The 18,740-nt window shown below is 40.4% G+C and overlaps 2 protein-coding genes across 7 annotated transcripts in view; both read left to right on the top strand.

Moving 5' to 3' along the window:
• The window catches only part of cyth1a (cytohesin 1a), a 42,012-nt gene extending 39,014 nt beyond the window's left edge, over positions 1-2,998 (top strand). For all 6 annotated transcript variants that reach the window (XM_054606744.1, XM_054606745.1, XM_054606742.1 and 3 more), the window contains one exon: positions 920-2,998. In XM_054606744.1, the coding sequence (XP_054462719.1) occupies positions 920-998 (79 nt within the window). In that variant the 3' untranslated portion in view covers positions 999-2,998. The remainder of the gene's footprint in view (positions 1-919) is intronic.
• Positions 2,999-14,633: 11,635 nt separating this feature from the next.
• On the top strand, positions 14,634-17,297 carry socs3a (suppressor of cytokine signaling 3a). The gene is made up of 2 exons (XM_054607423.1): positions 14,634-14,808; positions 15,353-17,297. The coding sequence occupies exon 2, from the start codon at positions 15,482-15,484 to the stop codon at positions 16,097-16,099; it is 618 nt and encodes a 205-aa protein (XP_054463398.1). The 5' UTR covers positions 14,634-14,808; positions 15,353-15,481; the 3' UTR covers positions 16,100-17,297.
• The last annotated feature ends 1,443 nt before the right edge of the window (positions 17,298-18,740 follow it).

Genomic DNA, 18,740 nt, shown 5'->3' on the forward strand with positions numbered 1-18,740 from the left:
AAATACAGCTCCCATAATTTGGGGGCTTTGGGGGGCATAAACAGGAAGTATAATGTTTCCATGTAGTCAGTGAGTTAGCTACAATTTGAGTAAATCTGTATTATTTTACATTCCGGCAACTTGGATCCATTAAAAGTATGCCGAATTATCTATTAGCCGTTGCTGTTTGCACCCAATGTACCCATCGACACACAGACATTTGGATTAAGTGATTCTCAGGCAAGTTCTGGAGCCATAATAAAAAAAAAAGTATTATTTCCAAGCAGATTTATGGACTTTAATTTGCGATGGACAAATGGATCTTCAAAAAGTGTAAGACATATTGAAACTATAAATATTTTTATATGTCTGCGTGTTCAGATTTGATTTAGCTATGACTCAGAGAGAGGATGATTGATTCAAATTGCAGTAATTAACCACAGACATAAATGTCTCTCCCACCGTGCCAACACTTCAACTCTCCTCCATGGTTGAAGATTTATTACGGTTTTTAACCAAACAATTTAAGATTTTTTTCAATTGGATCAGATTGGTTTAAACAAGTTTTGACTTTCATTTTATGTCCTCACACTTCCACCAGCTCTAAGAGTACAGTTTAGAAGGTTTACGGTTAAAGAGCATAAAGATAAAAATGCTGGATAAAAGCACAAGTGCTGATTATTCAGAGCACTTCCTCCTAATAAAAAAAAAAAGTTCATCATCAGTGGCGTATTGCAGATGCTATTTTTACAACCTGTTTTGACTAAAATCACACATGTCAACACTTACATTTTAATATTTTTTTTTAACCAAAACTTAAAAAAATAAAAAAAGATCCCTACTTGCATGCAAATGCACCACATCTAACAGTTCAGCAATTTTCACACTTGTGCCATTATGCTTCGCTCCCTGACATTATCCTTTGCATCTGTGCCCACAGAGCTGCCATCAGCAGGGACCCCTTTTACGAAATGCTGGCAGCCAGGAAGAAGAAGGTGTCGTCCATGAAGAGGCACTAGAGCTGCTCAGCACTCCAGATGTTGCACTTGACAGAGCAGGGGGTCCAGGCCTCCGCTGGCCCTGTCTGGGTCGGTGCAGACGCCGTGGTTGAGGTCTGCCTCGGGCCTCTCCAGGGGATTTTTCTCTAGGAAACATACTAGGTCTGGCTTTGGGACTCTACAGGCCAGAAAAACAAGAAGCATGCTGGGGTTTCTAGATAAGAGTCATGGCCAAAGCGTCTTCTTAACCTCCTGTCTCTCTTTCTCTCTCAGCTTTGTGTGCTCTCTGTTCATGAGGTCGTAAGGATATGTTGCTGTGTTACTCAGCAAATCTTCTTGCTTTAAAAACTAACACAATTCCCGATTTAGATTGTGCTGATACACAACATACAAACGCTGTTCCCCAGTAGCACACATCGATTTAAACTCAGCAGGTCTGACCAAGTGTGGCACTCCAACCAAAATATTCCTCGCTTTCTGAATGAAAAGCAAAGACCTTTTCTGATGTGCTTTAATATGTTAATACGTGTCTATTTTTACAGCTTTAAATGTCAACTGTTCTTCAGTTGTTTTTGTTTGTTTGCTTTTGTAGGAAAAAATAATGTCTTACCAGGGAGGGTGTGGGAGGGAGGGTTTGATTTGCCAACGGTTTGTTATTTTATAGAAAAAAGAAAAGAGAAACCTCTCTGTTTTAATAACAAATAAAAAAAAAAGTTGCCACTCAGGAGATTGTTACGATGTTCTGAAACTTTCCATATCGGCGTTGAAATGGATTCTGTTCACAACACGACAGCCACGTGAGGAATGAAAGCCTCATCTGTGTCCCAGACTGAACTGTTTTTGTAAATGTGACGCGGCAGTGTGGGGACGATCGGCTGCAGATGAAGGTGTCTTCTAGTCTGGACGGGGTCTCAGTGTGTTTGATCTGGCTCTCACTGTTCATTTCCTGAAGCTCCTGTAGATGCATTCTGGGGATTAGTGTATTTTTAAAGGGATGATTGTTCATCTTTTTGAGGTCTTAAGTTGTCTGGAAATTAGAACTTTCTTATTTTCTCTTATCATACATTTTTGTCTTATTTTCTTTCAAACACAAAACCGCTTTCTATTACTTAATTTCACTATTAGGCAAGTTTACTTTACTGCTAAACAGTGCCCGGCACTCTAGATGAAATGTGATGAGAGAAGCTGCTGGTTAGCGACAGTAATTCACAGTTTTCTTCTCCCAGTCAAACTACATTTAATAATTGATTTCCTGCCTTCTACATTGTTTTTTTCTTTGTAGTCGGTTACCTATTTAATGGTAAAACAACTCGTATGTAATTTCCAGCTGTCAGCCCGACCTCATTGATAGTTGTACTGTATGCTTCAGGGTGTTCGTGTATAAGACATAATACATGACATATTATTGTAGAGGCTTTAACGCGGCACAAATAAATGTGTTTCTTTTAAGCTCTGCCTGGATAAGAATGGGCTGTCCCTTCTCAGGATCAAAAGTGTGATGTGAAACAATACAAAACTACTGGTTGTATGAGGAACGTACTGTGGTGAACCAAAAGATGGAGGTCAGGATGGTTGGTCGGTCACACTGAGGCAGTGACACGTCATTTTGTCAGAAAGCAAAAAAACTAAAAAAAAAGACTGTGTTGAGACAGCATTTTTCAAACGCGGCCCTGAGTTGTGCATCAAGCGGCTGTCTTTTCTACTCGTGTCTACAGCTGTCTCGTCCGTGTGCCTGCTGGTCATTCTCCTCACTCCCTGCCTCTTCTGTTTCCTGGTTCTCTTCCTCTCTCTGCTCCTCTCAGCGCACTAATCCTAGAGAAATAAGGAAAAAAACGCAAAACAATCATTATTCTAGACAGTATTGGTTTATTTATCAAAGTTGTATATACTTAAATGTATAGTGGGTATTTTGTCATCATTTTGTTTCTTATTTTCTTTTGGTATTCTGTTCAATGATGTTTGATTTGAGGTTTGTATCATTGCCATTTAATCAAGCTGAAATAAAGACAAATGTGTCACAATGCTGGCTTTAAATGTCTTTTTAACAATTGCATGTCAACATCAGCTCATGACACAGTAGTAAAGTAACTCCAGCAGGTGGCAGTATGTGATTAGCACTGTAGAGGCATCCTGCTTAATCTCAACTACTACAGGGAACAAGGAAGTTTAACATGTTTTTTTTTGTATGCCTACTAATTACAGCTGAATTACTGTCATGCTCAATCAATCACAAATTAAATGATGGGTTATGTGAGGCCAACATGCTACAGCATGTTGGCATACATGCCCATGAATACTGAATACTACTTCCATTTGAAATTGAATCATTCAATCTCTCTTTTTATTTTTTTTGCACAACTTTCCAAAATTTGAATTATTCTAACCACATTTACCCTCTAGTCACTGTTTCAATCCAGACTTTATTTACAGCTTCATAACATTTCATATCTTTTCACAAGCTTGCTTTTAAAGTATTTATGGCACAGACGTCGAGGCAGCGGGGAAAGGTCGATATTAACAAGTGAATATGTATCATATTAAATGATGCCTGGAAAGGCAATCAATAGAAATGACTTTTTCTCAATGGAACGTGCATTGCAGGAAACCGACTGAAATGCAGTTGAAAATACACATGCGAATACATCTTTGGATGTCGGTTAGTGTCTACTGAGCCTAGCTCAGATATTGTGGGTTATATTAAATTACTTTATGAAAAATATATTACCTTAACCTTGTGGATGGCTTTGTCTGTTTCTGCTTTCATCCTGCAGTACCATGGAAAAGAGTGAACGCCTCATTGAGACACAAAAATCTTTTGACTACAATGTGAATGAAGTTGTGAAAGTGTGACCTATTTTGTTTTCATTCCTGCATTTAACTACATGTTTTCTATAAAATGTCGAGCACAAACAAATCAGTTTTTCAGCATCATAAATGTGTAACTGACAGACGGAGGAAACTGACATTAAAAGGAGTTTGGGTAAAAAATTTCAGCAACAAAAGCACTTTGTAGTTGCACAAATCAGCCTCAGTCCCCATTGAATATTCACCGTTAATGCTAAATTTTACTGGCACATACATTGTAGTTGCAGAGGCATATGGGATTTGCTCGACTGGTTGTAAGTACAGTGATAAAGTAAAATGGGTCTGTCTTGTGAATACCTGAATTTATTCAAGTTGAAACGTGTTTATCTGAGCAAAGAATTGCTTTCAAAAGCCCTTTCATCTGTGAACCATTTGAATATTCTTTATTCCAGCAAAACCAAATTATGCCTGATATTCAAGACTAAATGAATAGGTGCTTATTTTTGCCTGGGCCATAGTCTGCAGTGTGTATGTCGAAAATATGGCAACAAATTATGAAACAATTTGTTCCAGACGTGCATTGAAATGCAATAATAGCATAATAGGTGTTTTTAAAACTAGGTTCCTGCTGTGCATTCAGATATTAAATGAGTTTGAGTTTTGGTAAATTGGAAATACTCTTTTTTTTTTTGCACAACTGCAGTAAGCAGTATTTATCACTGCTGCTGTGAAACAGGATGATAATGACGTTTGTGAGAATAACAGAGCAGGGCCAAGGAGGTGACCGTGACTGATGGGAAACGAGAGGCACACTGCCACGGCAAGAAAGAAAGAAAAAAAAAAAACTGTGAAAAAAAGTTAGAGAATGTGTGGCGGTGGTGAGGTAGCAGCAGCAGGGTAGTCTTTTGTTTTTCACCATCTGCGCTGTTCTTCACTTCTCGTATTTCACATGAAAAGATGGTGTACTTTGACAACTTTTTTTTTTTTTTTTTTTTTTGTGAGTTTGAGGTTTGTGTGTGCGTGCAAAGGAGAATGTGATATACTGTTCAGTTGGAGGGGGAGGTTTCATCAGTCCCGACCCAGAATGAGTTGAGAGGGAAGAGCAGGAGGAGGGTGCCTGTTCTGCACAGAAATGAGATCCTTGGAACAAGCTTTACCGCGAAAAGAGTTGTATCAAGGTCGAATATTCTTTTAAAAAGATAATAGTACGCTCAGCATAGCCTACCGGACCTCACTGCACTGAGACATCCCAGACCACACATCTCAGTCATGCTGTCATGTCAGGCCTGCTTGGTCAGTTCACTACTGTGTGGTTATGCTGATGAAGGGGGAAAGGCCTGTGCCTACTGGAGCTCTAATAGGCCAGGCAGTGGGATCCTCCGTCTCCTCCAGTAAGTGGAGACATGTGAGACCAGTCAGGCTCCAATTAGGCCCAGACTGTTTCCCAGAAGCACTGGAGGCCTCCCCCTGCCTCTCAGCCCACCGCGGCGGAGGAGAAGGGTGCACCCCGTGGTGTCCGGAGCTGACCTCAGCTGGCATGAGAAGGGCCCTTTCCTCACATGGGGCTCATGCAAGCAAAGAATGTTACACACGTACTGGCGTGTGTATAGACCAACACGCAAGCGTAATGCAACACAGCCATGGTAGACGTTTTCAAACCAGTTCTCAGCTGCATAACGTTGGCTTCAACAGGTTTGTTGGTTTTCAGTTTTGCATGCAGTTAACAAGTTAATTTAAGAAGGGTGGCGCTTTGAAGTTGGCATTTTAAGAATAGAAGCTGTCCATCATGTGAGTCATGAATGTTGTTAACAAGCTGTCCCATTAGATCTCCCTTAACACTGCTGTCATGTTTTTTCAAATATGAAAAAAGCCTACAGACAGACTGGAGCCAAGTGTAGCTTAAACTCTTTTGAGATGCTGTATGTCAGAGTGTTAAAGGTGCCCGTACACTTCAGTTGCTGTGTTGACGGATGCATTGTTGCCTTACTGGAAGAATAAATCCTGCTCAAATCACTTTAGGAATCTCCTGCTCTGCCGAGGAACACGGAATTCATCCTCTGGGAAGGATTTCTGAGAAAGGGAGTTCAAAAGACAACCACAACAAAGTCTCGCCCACCCCTTCCCCCATCGGCTACCTCTCTCTATCTCGCTCTCCGCTTCACACATACTCATAACACCATATGTACAGTATATCACAGCATCTTGTGCGGCTGAAAGCGAGGTTAAAGCGCTGATAGTGAAAAGCAGTAAAACATTGGGCTTGTGTTCAGGGCAGTGAGTAAAATACTTCTGGAATGTGGAATATATCATTTACTGATTTGGTTCAGAGAATTTTCCCACAAACATGTTGTTGTGCAAGTTTGAAAATTGGCCGCATACAAAATCTTGCAAAACATCTAAATCAAACTAGCTGGAGCAGAAAATGAAATTCTGATATTTGGCCTCACTTTAGTCCTTATTTTAATTTATGCGACTTAATTGTACATCAGAACATTAAAGTGGTGGAAAACGGTGCAGCTGCTCTTTGAATGTTCATTTTTTGCTGAATTGATAACTTTAGACATGTGTTTAAGACATCCCTAATCTCTGTCCATATCAAATAGGTGACATGGTGACCTCGATATGAGAATGTTAAGGTAATAAAAGAGATGTGAAAACAAACAGGAACTTTCAGACCTGTGTGCTCGGATTCATGACTCAGTTGTGACTGTCATGTGTAGCCAATAAAAAAGTACTGGAAATGATTTAGTACATGGACAGGTCCTCGCAACTGCAGTTACTGGCATACTTGGTTTACAAATGAGGAACAATGCAGCCACCTTGAGTTTAAATCTAAGTATGTGTTCTAAATAGAATCGAGGCGTCTGAGTGCAACATCAATTAGATTTACTGGAAAGAAAGTATCAACTTTTTTTCATTGTGTGCAATATTTTTGCTAGTGAACTTGCTGATGCAGGGCTGCAGAATAACTGTTTGAACGAGACAAAAGGTTGTTTGTCCCAGTGGGAAAATGGTAATGTGGGATTTTTTTCTGCATATTCATTGAACTGTGGGTGGCTCTTATTCTGGGAAACTTTTTCAATGTGGTGAGAAAAGAAGCATATTCTTTCGTGTGGGACTTTTACGATTTATAGCATGTCTTAGGGAGCTTCCTGTATATTATCTTGTGTTGATTGCAGTATATTGTGTAGCTTAGTGATTACAGGCGTTGCAGAAATCTCAGATGAGAGCTGCTGTGGATGGATTAACTGGAGGGATTTCTGGAACGTGCAGATTGTTTGTTTACATGCAGGTTGGAGGTTGGGACAGACTGTACTCTCCTTCCAAGATTTCTAGTAAAAGATGGAAAAAAAGGCTGTGGTTTTGGAGCGCCGCCAGAAGAATTTCCTGTCTACAGGGAGTGCCCGACTAGAATGGGACAAAAGGAAATGCCTTGATAAGAGAGGGAGTTTGAGAGGCATTTGTGATCTCTGTTCCAGGACCTGTTCACCGCAGCATTTGAGTCTCGGAGTCAAAGTAAAAAGTCGCTTGAACTCCTCTGTGTGATGCTTGCAATCAGAATACATATCTAAAAGTGTAGGCGAAGATGTGAAGACAGGGGCCCCCTCTGTTTGGCCTCTTGGGCACACTGAGTTGCTGTTTGCAGAGGTCACAAACCTCAATGTGTAGGAGTTGTAGATCTGCAATGCAAAATGGGGATTGTTGCAGCTGAAACAAAGAGAGCTGAGCTGTAAAAGAAGAAGAAATACATATACATATATACTGAGCAATGGTACAGCTGCAATTTTATTAGAAGCTACCACAAACACTCACAGATTGCTGAGATGAAAGAGCGCTCCTGCAATTACTCCATACAGAAACACACCTGCACCAGTAACAATAGGCTCTATTCCAAACTCCCAATGGCTTCCAGTCAGTTTATAGTCCCCTCATATGACTTCATTGTGTCTGCCATGAAGGCCGTTCGTGCAAAGTCATTGAAGGCCTAGTCATTTAGGCATGTGGAATCATTTACCGATCGAGGGAACGGCTAGGATCAAAGCTTTTCCTCTGACTGATGCATCCTGGGTAGTATCCTGAAACATCTGCGGCTGAGTCAGGCCCCTTTAGACAATGTGGAGCATGAAGGGAAAGGTGACTTATAACTTTAAATCAAGATCAGGCTCCTCTAGGATTACAGGACATCTTCCAGGTAAATCCCCTCTGATCCTCCGAAACGTCCTTGTCCTTCGCCTCGCATACATCCTGGGTCCGCTGTCAGCACTCTTATCTGGACAGTAACCACAAAACTGGTGTGTGAACGTTGCAAGTACACACTAAATCTATCCGGAAATGTCAGACTTACTGGCACAGCTCAGGATCAAGTTACTACTACTGTGTTATAGAGGAAGTGTGTGTCTCTGCGTTCCCATGTGCTCATGAGTGTAGATGCATATGGGCAACCAGTATTATTCTATATGCATATGAGTACTGTATGCATGCACATGAGAGTGTGTGCTCTCTGCATTCAATACATTTTCAAGTAGCCTATTGTTTGGCGGTGTGCACTCTCGCCTGAGTGCATTTAAACAAGGTGTGTGTGTGTGTGTGTGTGTGTGTGTGTGTGTGTGTGTGTGTGTGTGTGTGTGTGTGTGTGTGTGTGTGTGTGTGTGTGTGTGTGTGTGTGTGTGTGTGTGTGTGTGTGTGTGTGTGTGTGTGTAACAGCATCTCTCAGCCAACCTGCTATAATAGCGTAGACAGATTTATTACCATCTGCCCAATGACATCAGCCAGCTATTCCTGGGGTTTGTGGGAATCAAAGTCCATTTTGAAGATCCCGATTATGTCATTGGCTCCCTTTGTCTCCAAGCATTTGATACTGATAAACGGATGGAGGCGGCAGTGGCAGGCCAGCCAAGATAGGCGGGCAGCGTTTATCAATCATATTATCTGGCATGATGCAATCTGAATGTTTGAGGAGGCAGTTGATCACGATCTGGACGCTGGCAGTTTCGGGGAACTTGGCAAATGTGCATTTTCCAGAAGCAGCTTGTACCACCATGGTGGTATGACCTCACATGCTAATTTCTGTCAGAAGGTGCAGGGATGAAAGGGTTGCAGATTGTTAACTTGAACACGATGGTTTTCTTCGGGGTGTTAATTCGTTTTCCCTCTTTTTTGCACATGACTCATACGTTGGAAAATAAATTAAGCTAGTAGTTTGACATTGTGGGAAAGACGCTTATTTACTTTGCAGTCCAAGAGTTTGATGAGAAGATCGATCCCACTCTCATGCCTGTGTGGTAAATATGAAGCTACAGCCAGGAGCCAGTTAGCTTAGCTTAGCACAAAAAGACTGGAAATAGGGGAAACTGCGAGCCTTGATCTGTCTAACTCTCGGCAAGAGAGAGTATAAGCATAATTACCCAGATGTCAAACTATTCCTCTTAAAGTAAATAAGGCTTTTCACCCAACAACAACTACGAAGACTATTTCATACTTAATTCACATATCATTTTAGACAGAAATAGAATGAAATTTGTTGTACTGTGGATCAGCTGATTTACACATTATAATCTGAATTTTACAGTAAATATTGAGGTGCCATGTGCTTAGCAACCACATCTAGCACAGCCCGGCTCATGGTGGAAAATAACGACACACTGAATGCCAGACCCCAATGACGTCTGTGATATTCACTTCTTCTCTTTAACCTCTTCCTCAACACCATGACTGTGCAGTCAAACAGGGTTGAGTCACACGTTCCCATAGTGTGCAATTCAATTTCCACGCGTTGGCACTAAATGTTAAAATAGTCAATTTCCCCAGTTGTGTAAGCTATATGTGATTTGGAAAGAAAGGGTCTCTCAGCAGTTTGTCCTGTGATGTCCGTCTCAATAATAGCCCCAGCTGAAGTTCCCAGCTCACTGTCACATGGCTGAAATGTTGGTAATTGTACCACGTGCAGTTCCAGCTGCGACTTATCACAACAACACCAGACTTTCCTATTGTTGTGTCAACAGTTTATGCCAGGAAGGTAAAAGCGACAACAGGCCGTTATTTATCACAGCTCCCCTGTCATATCAAAAGCCCCCCCCCTCCTCTTGTTAACCTTGAGAGGAGCAGAACTTGCTCCGGCCCCGTCAATGGGCCTCAGTGTGGTGATATGTAAATATTGGAGTGATGCCCGGAGTTGAAAAGTCTGCTGGTCATTTGCTGGCAGGGCCAACGACAAACAATGCCAGAAAGTACGTCATAAACTCAGGAAACAAATCATTTATTCAAAGAGCATTCTTGGCAATGTAATAGGCTCCTGTTAGAAGGTCCACAGCTGTTGTGAGAAAGATTGTTACATTGACAGTGGTGGAAAGTTAATTTACTCAAGTACTGTACTAAATAACAAATTTGAGGTACTGTTTAACTTGAATATTTCCATTTTGTGAGACTTTATATTTCTACATTTCAGAGAGAGGCATTATACTTTTACATGACACACAGCACATATTACTAGCTCACAACATAAGAAACATTATAGTATAAAGGAGGTAAAATTAGCGCCACCTTGACCAGATACAACATTAAAGTTCTGATTACATATTCATACATCAGTAATAATCATCCAATGATAGTATTATAAAAAAAAAAATCATCATTCGGCAAAATAGTACTTAATTAAGTATATTTTGTCTTTAAAAATTCTAAACTTTGAATATTAAATGCAGGACTTCAAATAAATATTGAAAACACAGGTTGAATAACCTAAGGAAGAGTACATTGGGTGTGGAAGGTACATTTAATGGTACACTTAATGGCACAGTGTTCTGCTTTTAGCTCTTCCCAGAAGACAGACACGCCATAAATAGATTCCACCCTGCAAAATGCGGCATGTGCCAAGCATGTTACGCCTCTATCACGTTCAACTTCCCTGCCAACTTTCACACCTTTTCAAACCATTAAAAACAAATCCTCCACTTCAATGAACCTGGGTGTTGATGCAGGGAAACACACCTGCTTCAAGTGAAGGGTAGAGACTTTAGAGAATTTACTAGCCATGCAGACAGAGAGCAGGTTGTATACGAATAGGTAGAAGCTCTTCTTTTGCTGACCTTTCAGGTTTTTGTTTTTTTTGGCTTTTATGTCAATCAACTGTTTCCAGTTTATTTTTTTATTTTACCTCACTCTTATTTTTTTCCAATTCTTTACTACTGTGATAGTTTACATGATGGGTTCACTTCCTGCTCAGGGGCAACTGCGAAATGAATAATAATCGCAAAGTGTTCTTCCCTGTTACTTTACAGTAACTCTCTATGGGAGAGTTGTGCAATTAGCATGACGACAAACATCTCTCAGAGTGAAGAACAAAATGTTCGTATGACTATTCCACATACCAGGGAAGCCTTTACTGGAAAGGAATTCCAGCCAACACAAAGTATGTGAGTTAATTGGAAACTGACACAAAAAGGACATCTTTGAGTTGAGTTGAGTGAGAATATTTTTGTTAAGAATGAGTTGTGAAAGACTGTTTTGCCATTTTGGATTTCGTGGCTTCTCATTTGTGGTGGTCACACATGACACTTCCCATAATTCAAAGACATTACACAAAGAAGGCCATTGAGCAACAGAGAGAGAGAGAGAGAGAGAGAGAGAGACAGAGAGAGAGAGAGTTACCAGGAAAGTATTACTGGAGGATTAGTTATCACACAGTTGTAGTTTTGTTCAACCAACAAGGAAGTTTCAAAGTAAGTAATGCAGCTGTGGGAGGAAATGCTCAATAGTGGCCAAATTGAGACATTAACAGAGGCATGTAGGTACTGTACAGACAGGAAATAAAACTACTGTATATAATGACACAGGGTTAACAGGAATCAGATTGAGTGATATGCCAGGAACCTACCGGCCTATCTCTAATCAGCAGTGGCAGTTCCACAGTAATATAACCTAATTTGAATCATACAGTATCATTTCAGGTCTTATAGTAACAGCAGTGTTTACACTAACAGACCTTTAATTTACTCAGTGTTGTACAAAGGTTTTAGTAAAACTGATTTCATTACAAATGTAACCCTGCATAATGGCAAAATGACATTTACTGATGATGTTGACTCAACCGGACCTGTATTCAGCTGTACAAACAATAAGGGACGCCTTTGTAATTGCCAACACCACAAACAATTTCATAGAATTGGCAAAACACCCAGCGCTTTTTAAAAGAACTCCCACCGTTCAGTGAAAATCTGCTAGACCGAGAAGCTCCAAAATATTTAGTTGAATAACATTTTTCTGCTTTTCGCCCCTCTTTCCAGTCTAGAGGTCTGCTTTTCCCCCCTCGTACCCACTGGGTTTACGGGAACCATGAGCTAGAGTAAATTTCTGAGTCAGTGTGGGAAAACCTAAACAGCTGCCTTTTCTACTAAACAGCGGTTTAGACCAACAAACTGTCATGCGAGGCCCTAGTCTCATCTGCTAAATAGAAAATAAGGTCCAATTCATTGACTTTGCACATTAATTGAAACTCAACTTCTTGTGCCAGTCCTAGAGTATTAGGACAAATGTTTAAAAACCTAAGAAAACATGAACAAGAGCGTGTTTATGGTTTTTCTATTTAGATTCTGTAAATCTATTAGAACTAAAAGACACAGAAAGGGACAAACACGCATCGACTTAGAGAGCCAAATCTGTCAATTCCAAGACTCACACTCTGAGACTCAGATGTTTGGCAGGGGTCCCGCGGCGAGCTACATCAACAGAGTAGAAAGCTTTCTCAGCTTCAGGTCACTTGGTTCGTCAGCTGCCTTGACTGACCAACTATTTGAGGTTTTACCTCGGGTTAAGTACACACTGTTTTCGGGTTGTTTATTTTTTTTTTAAAGTCTTGACGTCTGGGGGAACGTACAGGTCTTCTTTTTTTCCAGCGCCTCCCTCCTTACTGGTGTGTAATTGTATCAAAAGTGTAGTTGACTTGGTAAATTACAGTATACATGATAAAAGCCAAGTCAGCATACTGTAATAATGTGCATAGTGGTTTCCTTGGAGACGTGGTGAGCTAAAGCGTGGTGTGAGTGTGTTCTCCCTCCTTTCATTTGACACGCATCGCGGCCCCAGAGGAGACTTTGGATGCTAAAAACATGCCTCACGCTGATGACACAATAGACTTTCTGGAAAGAAGTGGACCGTTACGAAGCTATCCTAGTGATTTCCCTTGAACCCCTATCCTGCTGGTGGTCTTTATCAGATAACACCTGACTCACCTCTGTGGACACAGCTGGCTTTCACCAAAACCCAATCAGTCCCCCCCCGCCCCTCCCCCCGCCCCTCCCCCTTCAGAAGCTTCAGAGCTAGTCTGAGCTAAGTCATATTTTCACTTACAGGCCGTCTTCAACATGATGATTACACCGAGTGAGTTGTTTAAAGGATGGCAAAGCCTGACGCGACACCATGGCGCAGAGTTAATCTGTCCGTACAATAACCACCTGAGGCTTATGGTGGTCATAGCTGAGTCAGCAGGGAGGGAGCTGATGTGGATATGAGTGCTCTATCAGTCACACACGTTGCCAAAGATTCATTCTTTTAACATGTCTTTAAAATGAGGATATGAAGTCAGCTTTCTTTAGACAGTTTAATGCTGACACACAAATTATTGTAAATTGATGATAAAGAAAGTCTCACAGTATGGGTAGAATCAGCAATGGACTACTCCCCCCCCCCCCCCCCCCCAAAAAAAATAAAAATAAATAAATAAATAAGTAAAGTTGATTAATACAACTTTTTTTACTTTACTTAAACTGTCCTACATTTTTTATACATTTTGTTTGGATTATTATAAGACACAAGACACTTAGCGGTCATACTTACTATAAATATTCAATAAATGGTTTATGAAACACTATAATGTAGTTTTAAGGACCTATGAGGACATTTAAAGTGTTCATTATTTTTTTAGTATTAATCAACAATTGTCATTTCTCCTATAACGACTATAATACCTTGTATCATTACTGTGTTTTACAACATTGTCATTACCTGTGCATACACCAGCCTTGGCTTACTTTTTTTTTTGATTGCATTGTGACTTTATATGTAAGAAGTTATGTTTTTGTCTGAGAAATGTTTCCTATGAGTACTTGTTTGTGCAAGACACAATAAATAACATAGTCAACAAGCTAACTAAGAACAATATTAAAACACATATTTTGATATTTAATGACATGTTCACAAAGTGCATTTGGCAAGAGCCCTAACTTTGATTTTGTTATGGATCTTAGGATAGTACTTTAAAAACAATCATAAAACATACTCATAATGACTGTAAAAAAAAACAGTCATACGACTTCTCTACAATGAGTAAATAATAACCCGCTGCCCCTGGATACCAACTAATGCTATTGGGAAATAAAGATGTGCTGTCTGAAGTTACACAAAATCTGGCGCCCTCTCTGGAGGGCCGCTGCTCAGCATGTGAGCTATTATTGCTTTGAATTTCTGGGAAACCGAATACACAAAGCTAAGACTGAGTCATTACCTCATACTTGACTCTTAGCGGAACTTCTACCGAAAAAAAAAAAGAGCATATAATATATATATATATATATATAATTCTATATCTGTTTCTCAAAATCTAAAAAAAAAAAGAGATTGTAATATTTAAAGTGTTTATTAGAGCCTAAGGAGAGAGTCTAGGTTACCAAAGGTAAATAAGTATTGCTTGGAACTCCTCCTTAACTTCATTTTGGAAAAAACAGCAGGGGGAGGACTCCTTCTCGGAGCAGGAGAAAAAAAACTCTTGTCAATGTGCCAAGAGAGAGGAAGGGAGGAGTCTGCTCACATTTATAATGAAGCCTCTCCTCTCCTCCTCACTATAAACTCACAGTTCCACAGGGCAGCACTCCGACTGATACATACAGAGGAAAAACTACTTTACAAGTCCGAAGTTTGTTGCCAAATAACTTTAAAACATCTGTATAATCGTGACGGGCTGTGAACAGACTCCAATACAGCGACTGCGCATTTGGATTTATTTTAAAAGAGCGGATTTGGAGAAACATTGAAGGTGAGGATCTTTTTTTTTTTTCTTCATATATTATAATACTTAAATACATAAAATGTAAAATGGGATGAATAATGCTTTGCGTGTTAATCTGATTGAGGTAGTTGGTTAAGTGAAGCCGGTCCCGGCGTGAAAAATTGCGTAATCAGGATTACGATGGCTTTACTGGAACTGACCGAGTCCCGAGGGCACATTACACGCACAAAGTTTCCCCGAAATGGATGGAATTTACATAGAGACATTTTATCTAAACACAATGTTAAATCTACAATTCCTCTCAAACTGAGGAAAGAGAAGTCATGCAAATTGGGTATGTGCTTTTTTTTAAATTCGAGATGACAAAAAAAAGTCATGGCGCTGATGTTCCACATCTGGAAAAATAGTTTCCAGGAGAGCTGCTGTAGCTGGGGAGTGTTAGACATCAGCATGAATAAAAAAATCTTGGCTATGACTGTATGTCACTTTTAAACTATTAAACTGCATTTTAATGTTTATCATATTTTTCCACAATGAGCTCAAACTAACATGCCTTCTCTTATCTCTCCAGGTGTTTCACTTCCAGACAGATTGACCTCATCACAACACTCTGAACCTCTCTTTGAACCCACTTTCTTCTTCTCTCGTCTGTGTGGTTGCCCAGTGCTCCCCAGGCTGCCTAGAGAACGGGCACAGCGCCATGGTAACTCACAGCAAGTTTGACTCCGCAATGAGCAGCAGCCTCGTGGACTCCAGTATGCGGCTGCCTCAGCGTTACAAGACTTTCACCTCCAAGACCCAGTACCAGATGGTACTGGCCACGCTCCACAAACTCAAGGAGAGCGGCTTCTACTGGGCCGCCATCAACGGGAAGGAGGCCAACGCCATGCTGGCGGCCGAGGCCACCGGCACTTTCCTCGTCAGGGACAGCTCCGACAACCGACACCTGTTCGCCCTCAGCGTCAAGACGGCGTCGGGAACCAAGAACCTAAGAATCCAATGTGACACTTCCTCTTTTTACCTGCAAACAGACCCTAAGAACATTCACTCTGTTCCCCACTTTGACTGCGTCCTCAAGCTGGTCCACTTCTACATGCCTCAGAGCAAAGTGAACAGCCGCAGTGGGAATATGTACTACATTTTCTCTGGAGGAGAGAAGATCCCTCTGGAGCTTGTCAAACCTCTCTCCTGTAGCTTATCCACCTTGCAGCACTTGTGCAGGAAAACAGTCAATGGACATTTGGACATTTCTACTAAAAGAGACCAACTTCCTCATCCTCTTAAGGAGTTTCTTCAAGAGTATGATGCTCCTATCTAGAGACGTTTGGCTGATGCTCTTGAAGGGGCAAAGACTTAAAAGAAACTGGATGGGATCCAACACAGCTACGTTCGAAGACACACGCTGTGTCTGAGGAGTATCAGTGAAGCAGATTCGAGACCAAGATCGAGCTTGTGAAAAGGAGCAGTTTATTGTACTGACAAGAAAAGTGGGCATCAGTGTCTTCAGGTCCATGTTTCAGGAAGAGACTCTGGATCGTGGACTTATCCACAAAGAGGACCAAGAGAAAGAGAGCACTGCTGTTATCTGGTGGTGTGAAAGAGAGAAAACCCCGCCGTCCTCCTCTGCCTCACCGATGACATACAAATTACTGAAAACTGAAGTGAGACTCACAGTCAGCTGTCTACAGTCTGATGACACACAGGTTCCCCCTGCTGCTGCTAACCAAATGTGCTCCCACACATCAGCCTCAGAAAATCATCAATCCATTAAAGCCAGTCCAGCTTTTACTGGTCAGGCTTGCTTTTTTTCTAACCTCCAATGATAAATCTTGGACGCATTGCACACGTTATTCTAGTATCTGTGACTATGCTGGAAATCAACAGACAATGGAAACTTAGAGTGCAAACCAGTGGACACTGATGGACTTCTGGGTGCATATTTGTACAAGTCACAATGGGAAAACTTTTTTTTTACCTAACTTTTATAAGATATTATCAGACCAGAAAATGTGGAAAGAAGTGATGTTTCTGATATTTTGTTTAGAGGAAGGGTTCACGCCAAACTTGCCTGAACTAGAGAGCAGCTTGTTGGAACACCAACATGACTGAATCCTAGAGGATCTTACTTGAGAGAACAGTACCACTGCTTAATATGCCTTAAGTGGTGTGGAAATAAATAAATATATATATATACATCGATATGCCAAAAGACATGGTAGTATTTGTGGCACAGACAGAATTGCCATCACTTGCAGATGAATGTATTAAACATGGTATCTGTCTTTTCCCATTAAGGAGAAGAGTCAAAACATGTCTTATTTTCATGAGTTTACATGAGTGAAGATGTTTTTGTTCTGTCTTTTATAAAGATGTACTTCTGCCAGCCAAACCACTGGCTGTGGATGCTTGAAGAAATGTGTTTGACGAAGCAAGTAGACTGATACGACTTTGCACTTATTTATATTTGTATGAACATTTCATTAATTTATAATAAAATGGCACTATTTTTCTATGAAATGAAATCTCACTGCTTGATTTATTTTATGATACACCAAACACAAAAACATCTAATCATGTTATCAGTTCATTATATAAGTTTCTCTTTTAAAGACATGTTTCCAAGACGAAACTATACGCTTGTTAGTTTAAGCTAGGGTAAAAATAATATCTCATTCCTATTGTCTGAGCTGATAACTTGTTGAGCAGTAGCTTCAGATGAAATTCAGTAGACCAGAGCTGCAAAAATAGAGATCCAGAGAATTATGATATGATTCCTTTTAGCTGTTGTGACTCACTGGATTCTCTGTAGGAGAAAGCATGACTTAACATGCTCTCACACGCACATACATAATGATGCCTGCTTGAAACATTAGCCTTCTTACAGTAATGTCCCCCGCCCTGTTAACAAATACATAGGTAGAAATGTGTCAACATCCGTGCTTCAGCACAAAGAAATTCAAAGAGAAGTTGTATTTACTGGGCCCAGGGTCTCATTGTCTCATAACCATCTATGTGTGCAACAGTAAATACAAACTAACATGTTCGCTGTCTAAGCAACAACAGCTATGATCTATATGTGTGACTGCTGTGGACATTGATTTATTTTCACATTACTCATCCTAAATCCCCAAAAAGTCTGTTATGAACAGTTTGTTCAAAAGATGGCTGAAAACCAGGTTAACCTTTTTGGTATCTTTATGTAGCATTTTGTAACATCCTGTACATTTCCCTGTCTTATAAATCATGAAATATTTCAATATTTGGTGTAATAACAATGCCTTATGATCGTTTCTACTTCTTTATTAAATGTCTAAGCCCAGTTTGTGGCAAATGAGGGATTACCACTTCAACATTTCTCTACATATTGGTATTTAATAAGGTCAGAATTAAAACTGTATATGACAGTGATGATTAGTAGTGTCTGGGACCACAAGCAATCAAGAAGCAAATGTCAAACACAACATTGTCACAAATCAATCTAAACAAAACTCAGCTTCATAATTAGGATTTCTACAAAGACTTATTAATTAACTACAGCCCCAGATGTGGCTTCTTTATTGCGATCCTGTGTAAGCACAGATCCCTCATGTCTTCACTGTACATGACATTAAGAGCGACTACAGCCAGGAACACATGCACGTTTACGGCAAACCGCTAAAATGATGGATGAACGGGAATCTGCAATAACCTCCGTATCCAACATAATTACGGGAATCAGCTCCTGCTCTACCTGCTTCCACTGCACTTTATTGTTTCCTCTCAGCCAAAGGGGCTCAGTGAAGAGGTTTCAGAGAGATAAGGGGTCTCTGAGGTGATTTGTGCACTATGAGTGGTCCAGGAAAGAATAATCATTTTTTGTCAGTAGTGTCTTGATATCACCCAACATGGTCTACATAAATACAAAGGCCCTTTTAAAAGATGCACTTAATCTTCCAGAGAACGGCCATTTCGAAATATTC

The sequence above is a fragment of the Anoplopoma fimbria genome, chromosome 11, assembly GCF_027596085.1.
Source record: "Anoplopoma fimbria isolate UVic2021 breed Golden Eagle Sablefish chromosome 11, Afim_UVic_2022, whole genome shotgun sequence".
Classification (NCBI taxonomy): domain Eukaryota; kingdom Metazoa; phylum Chordata; class Actinopteri; order Perciformes; family Anoplopomatidae; genus Anoplopoma; species Anoplopoma fimbria.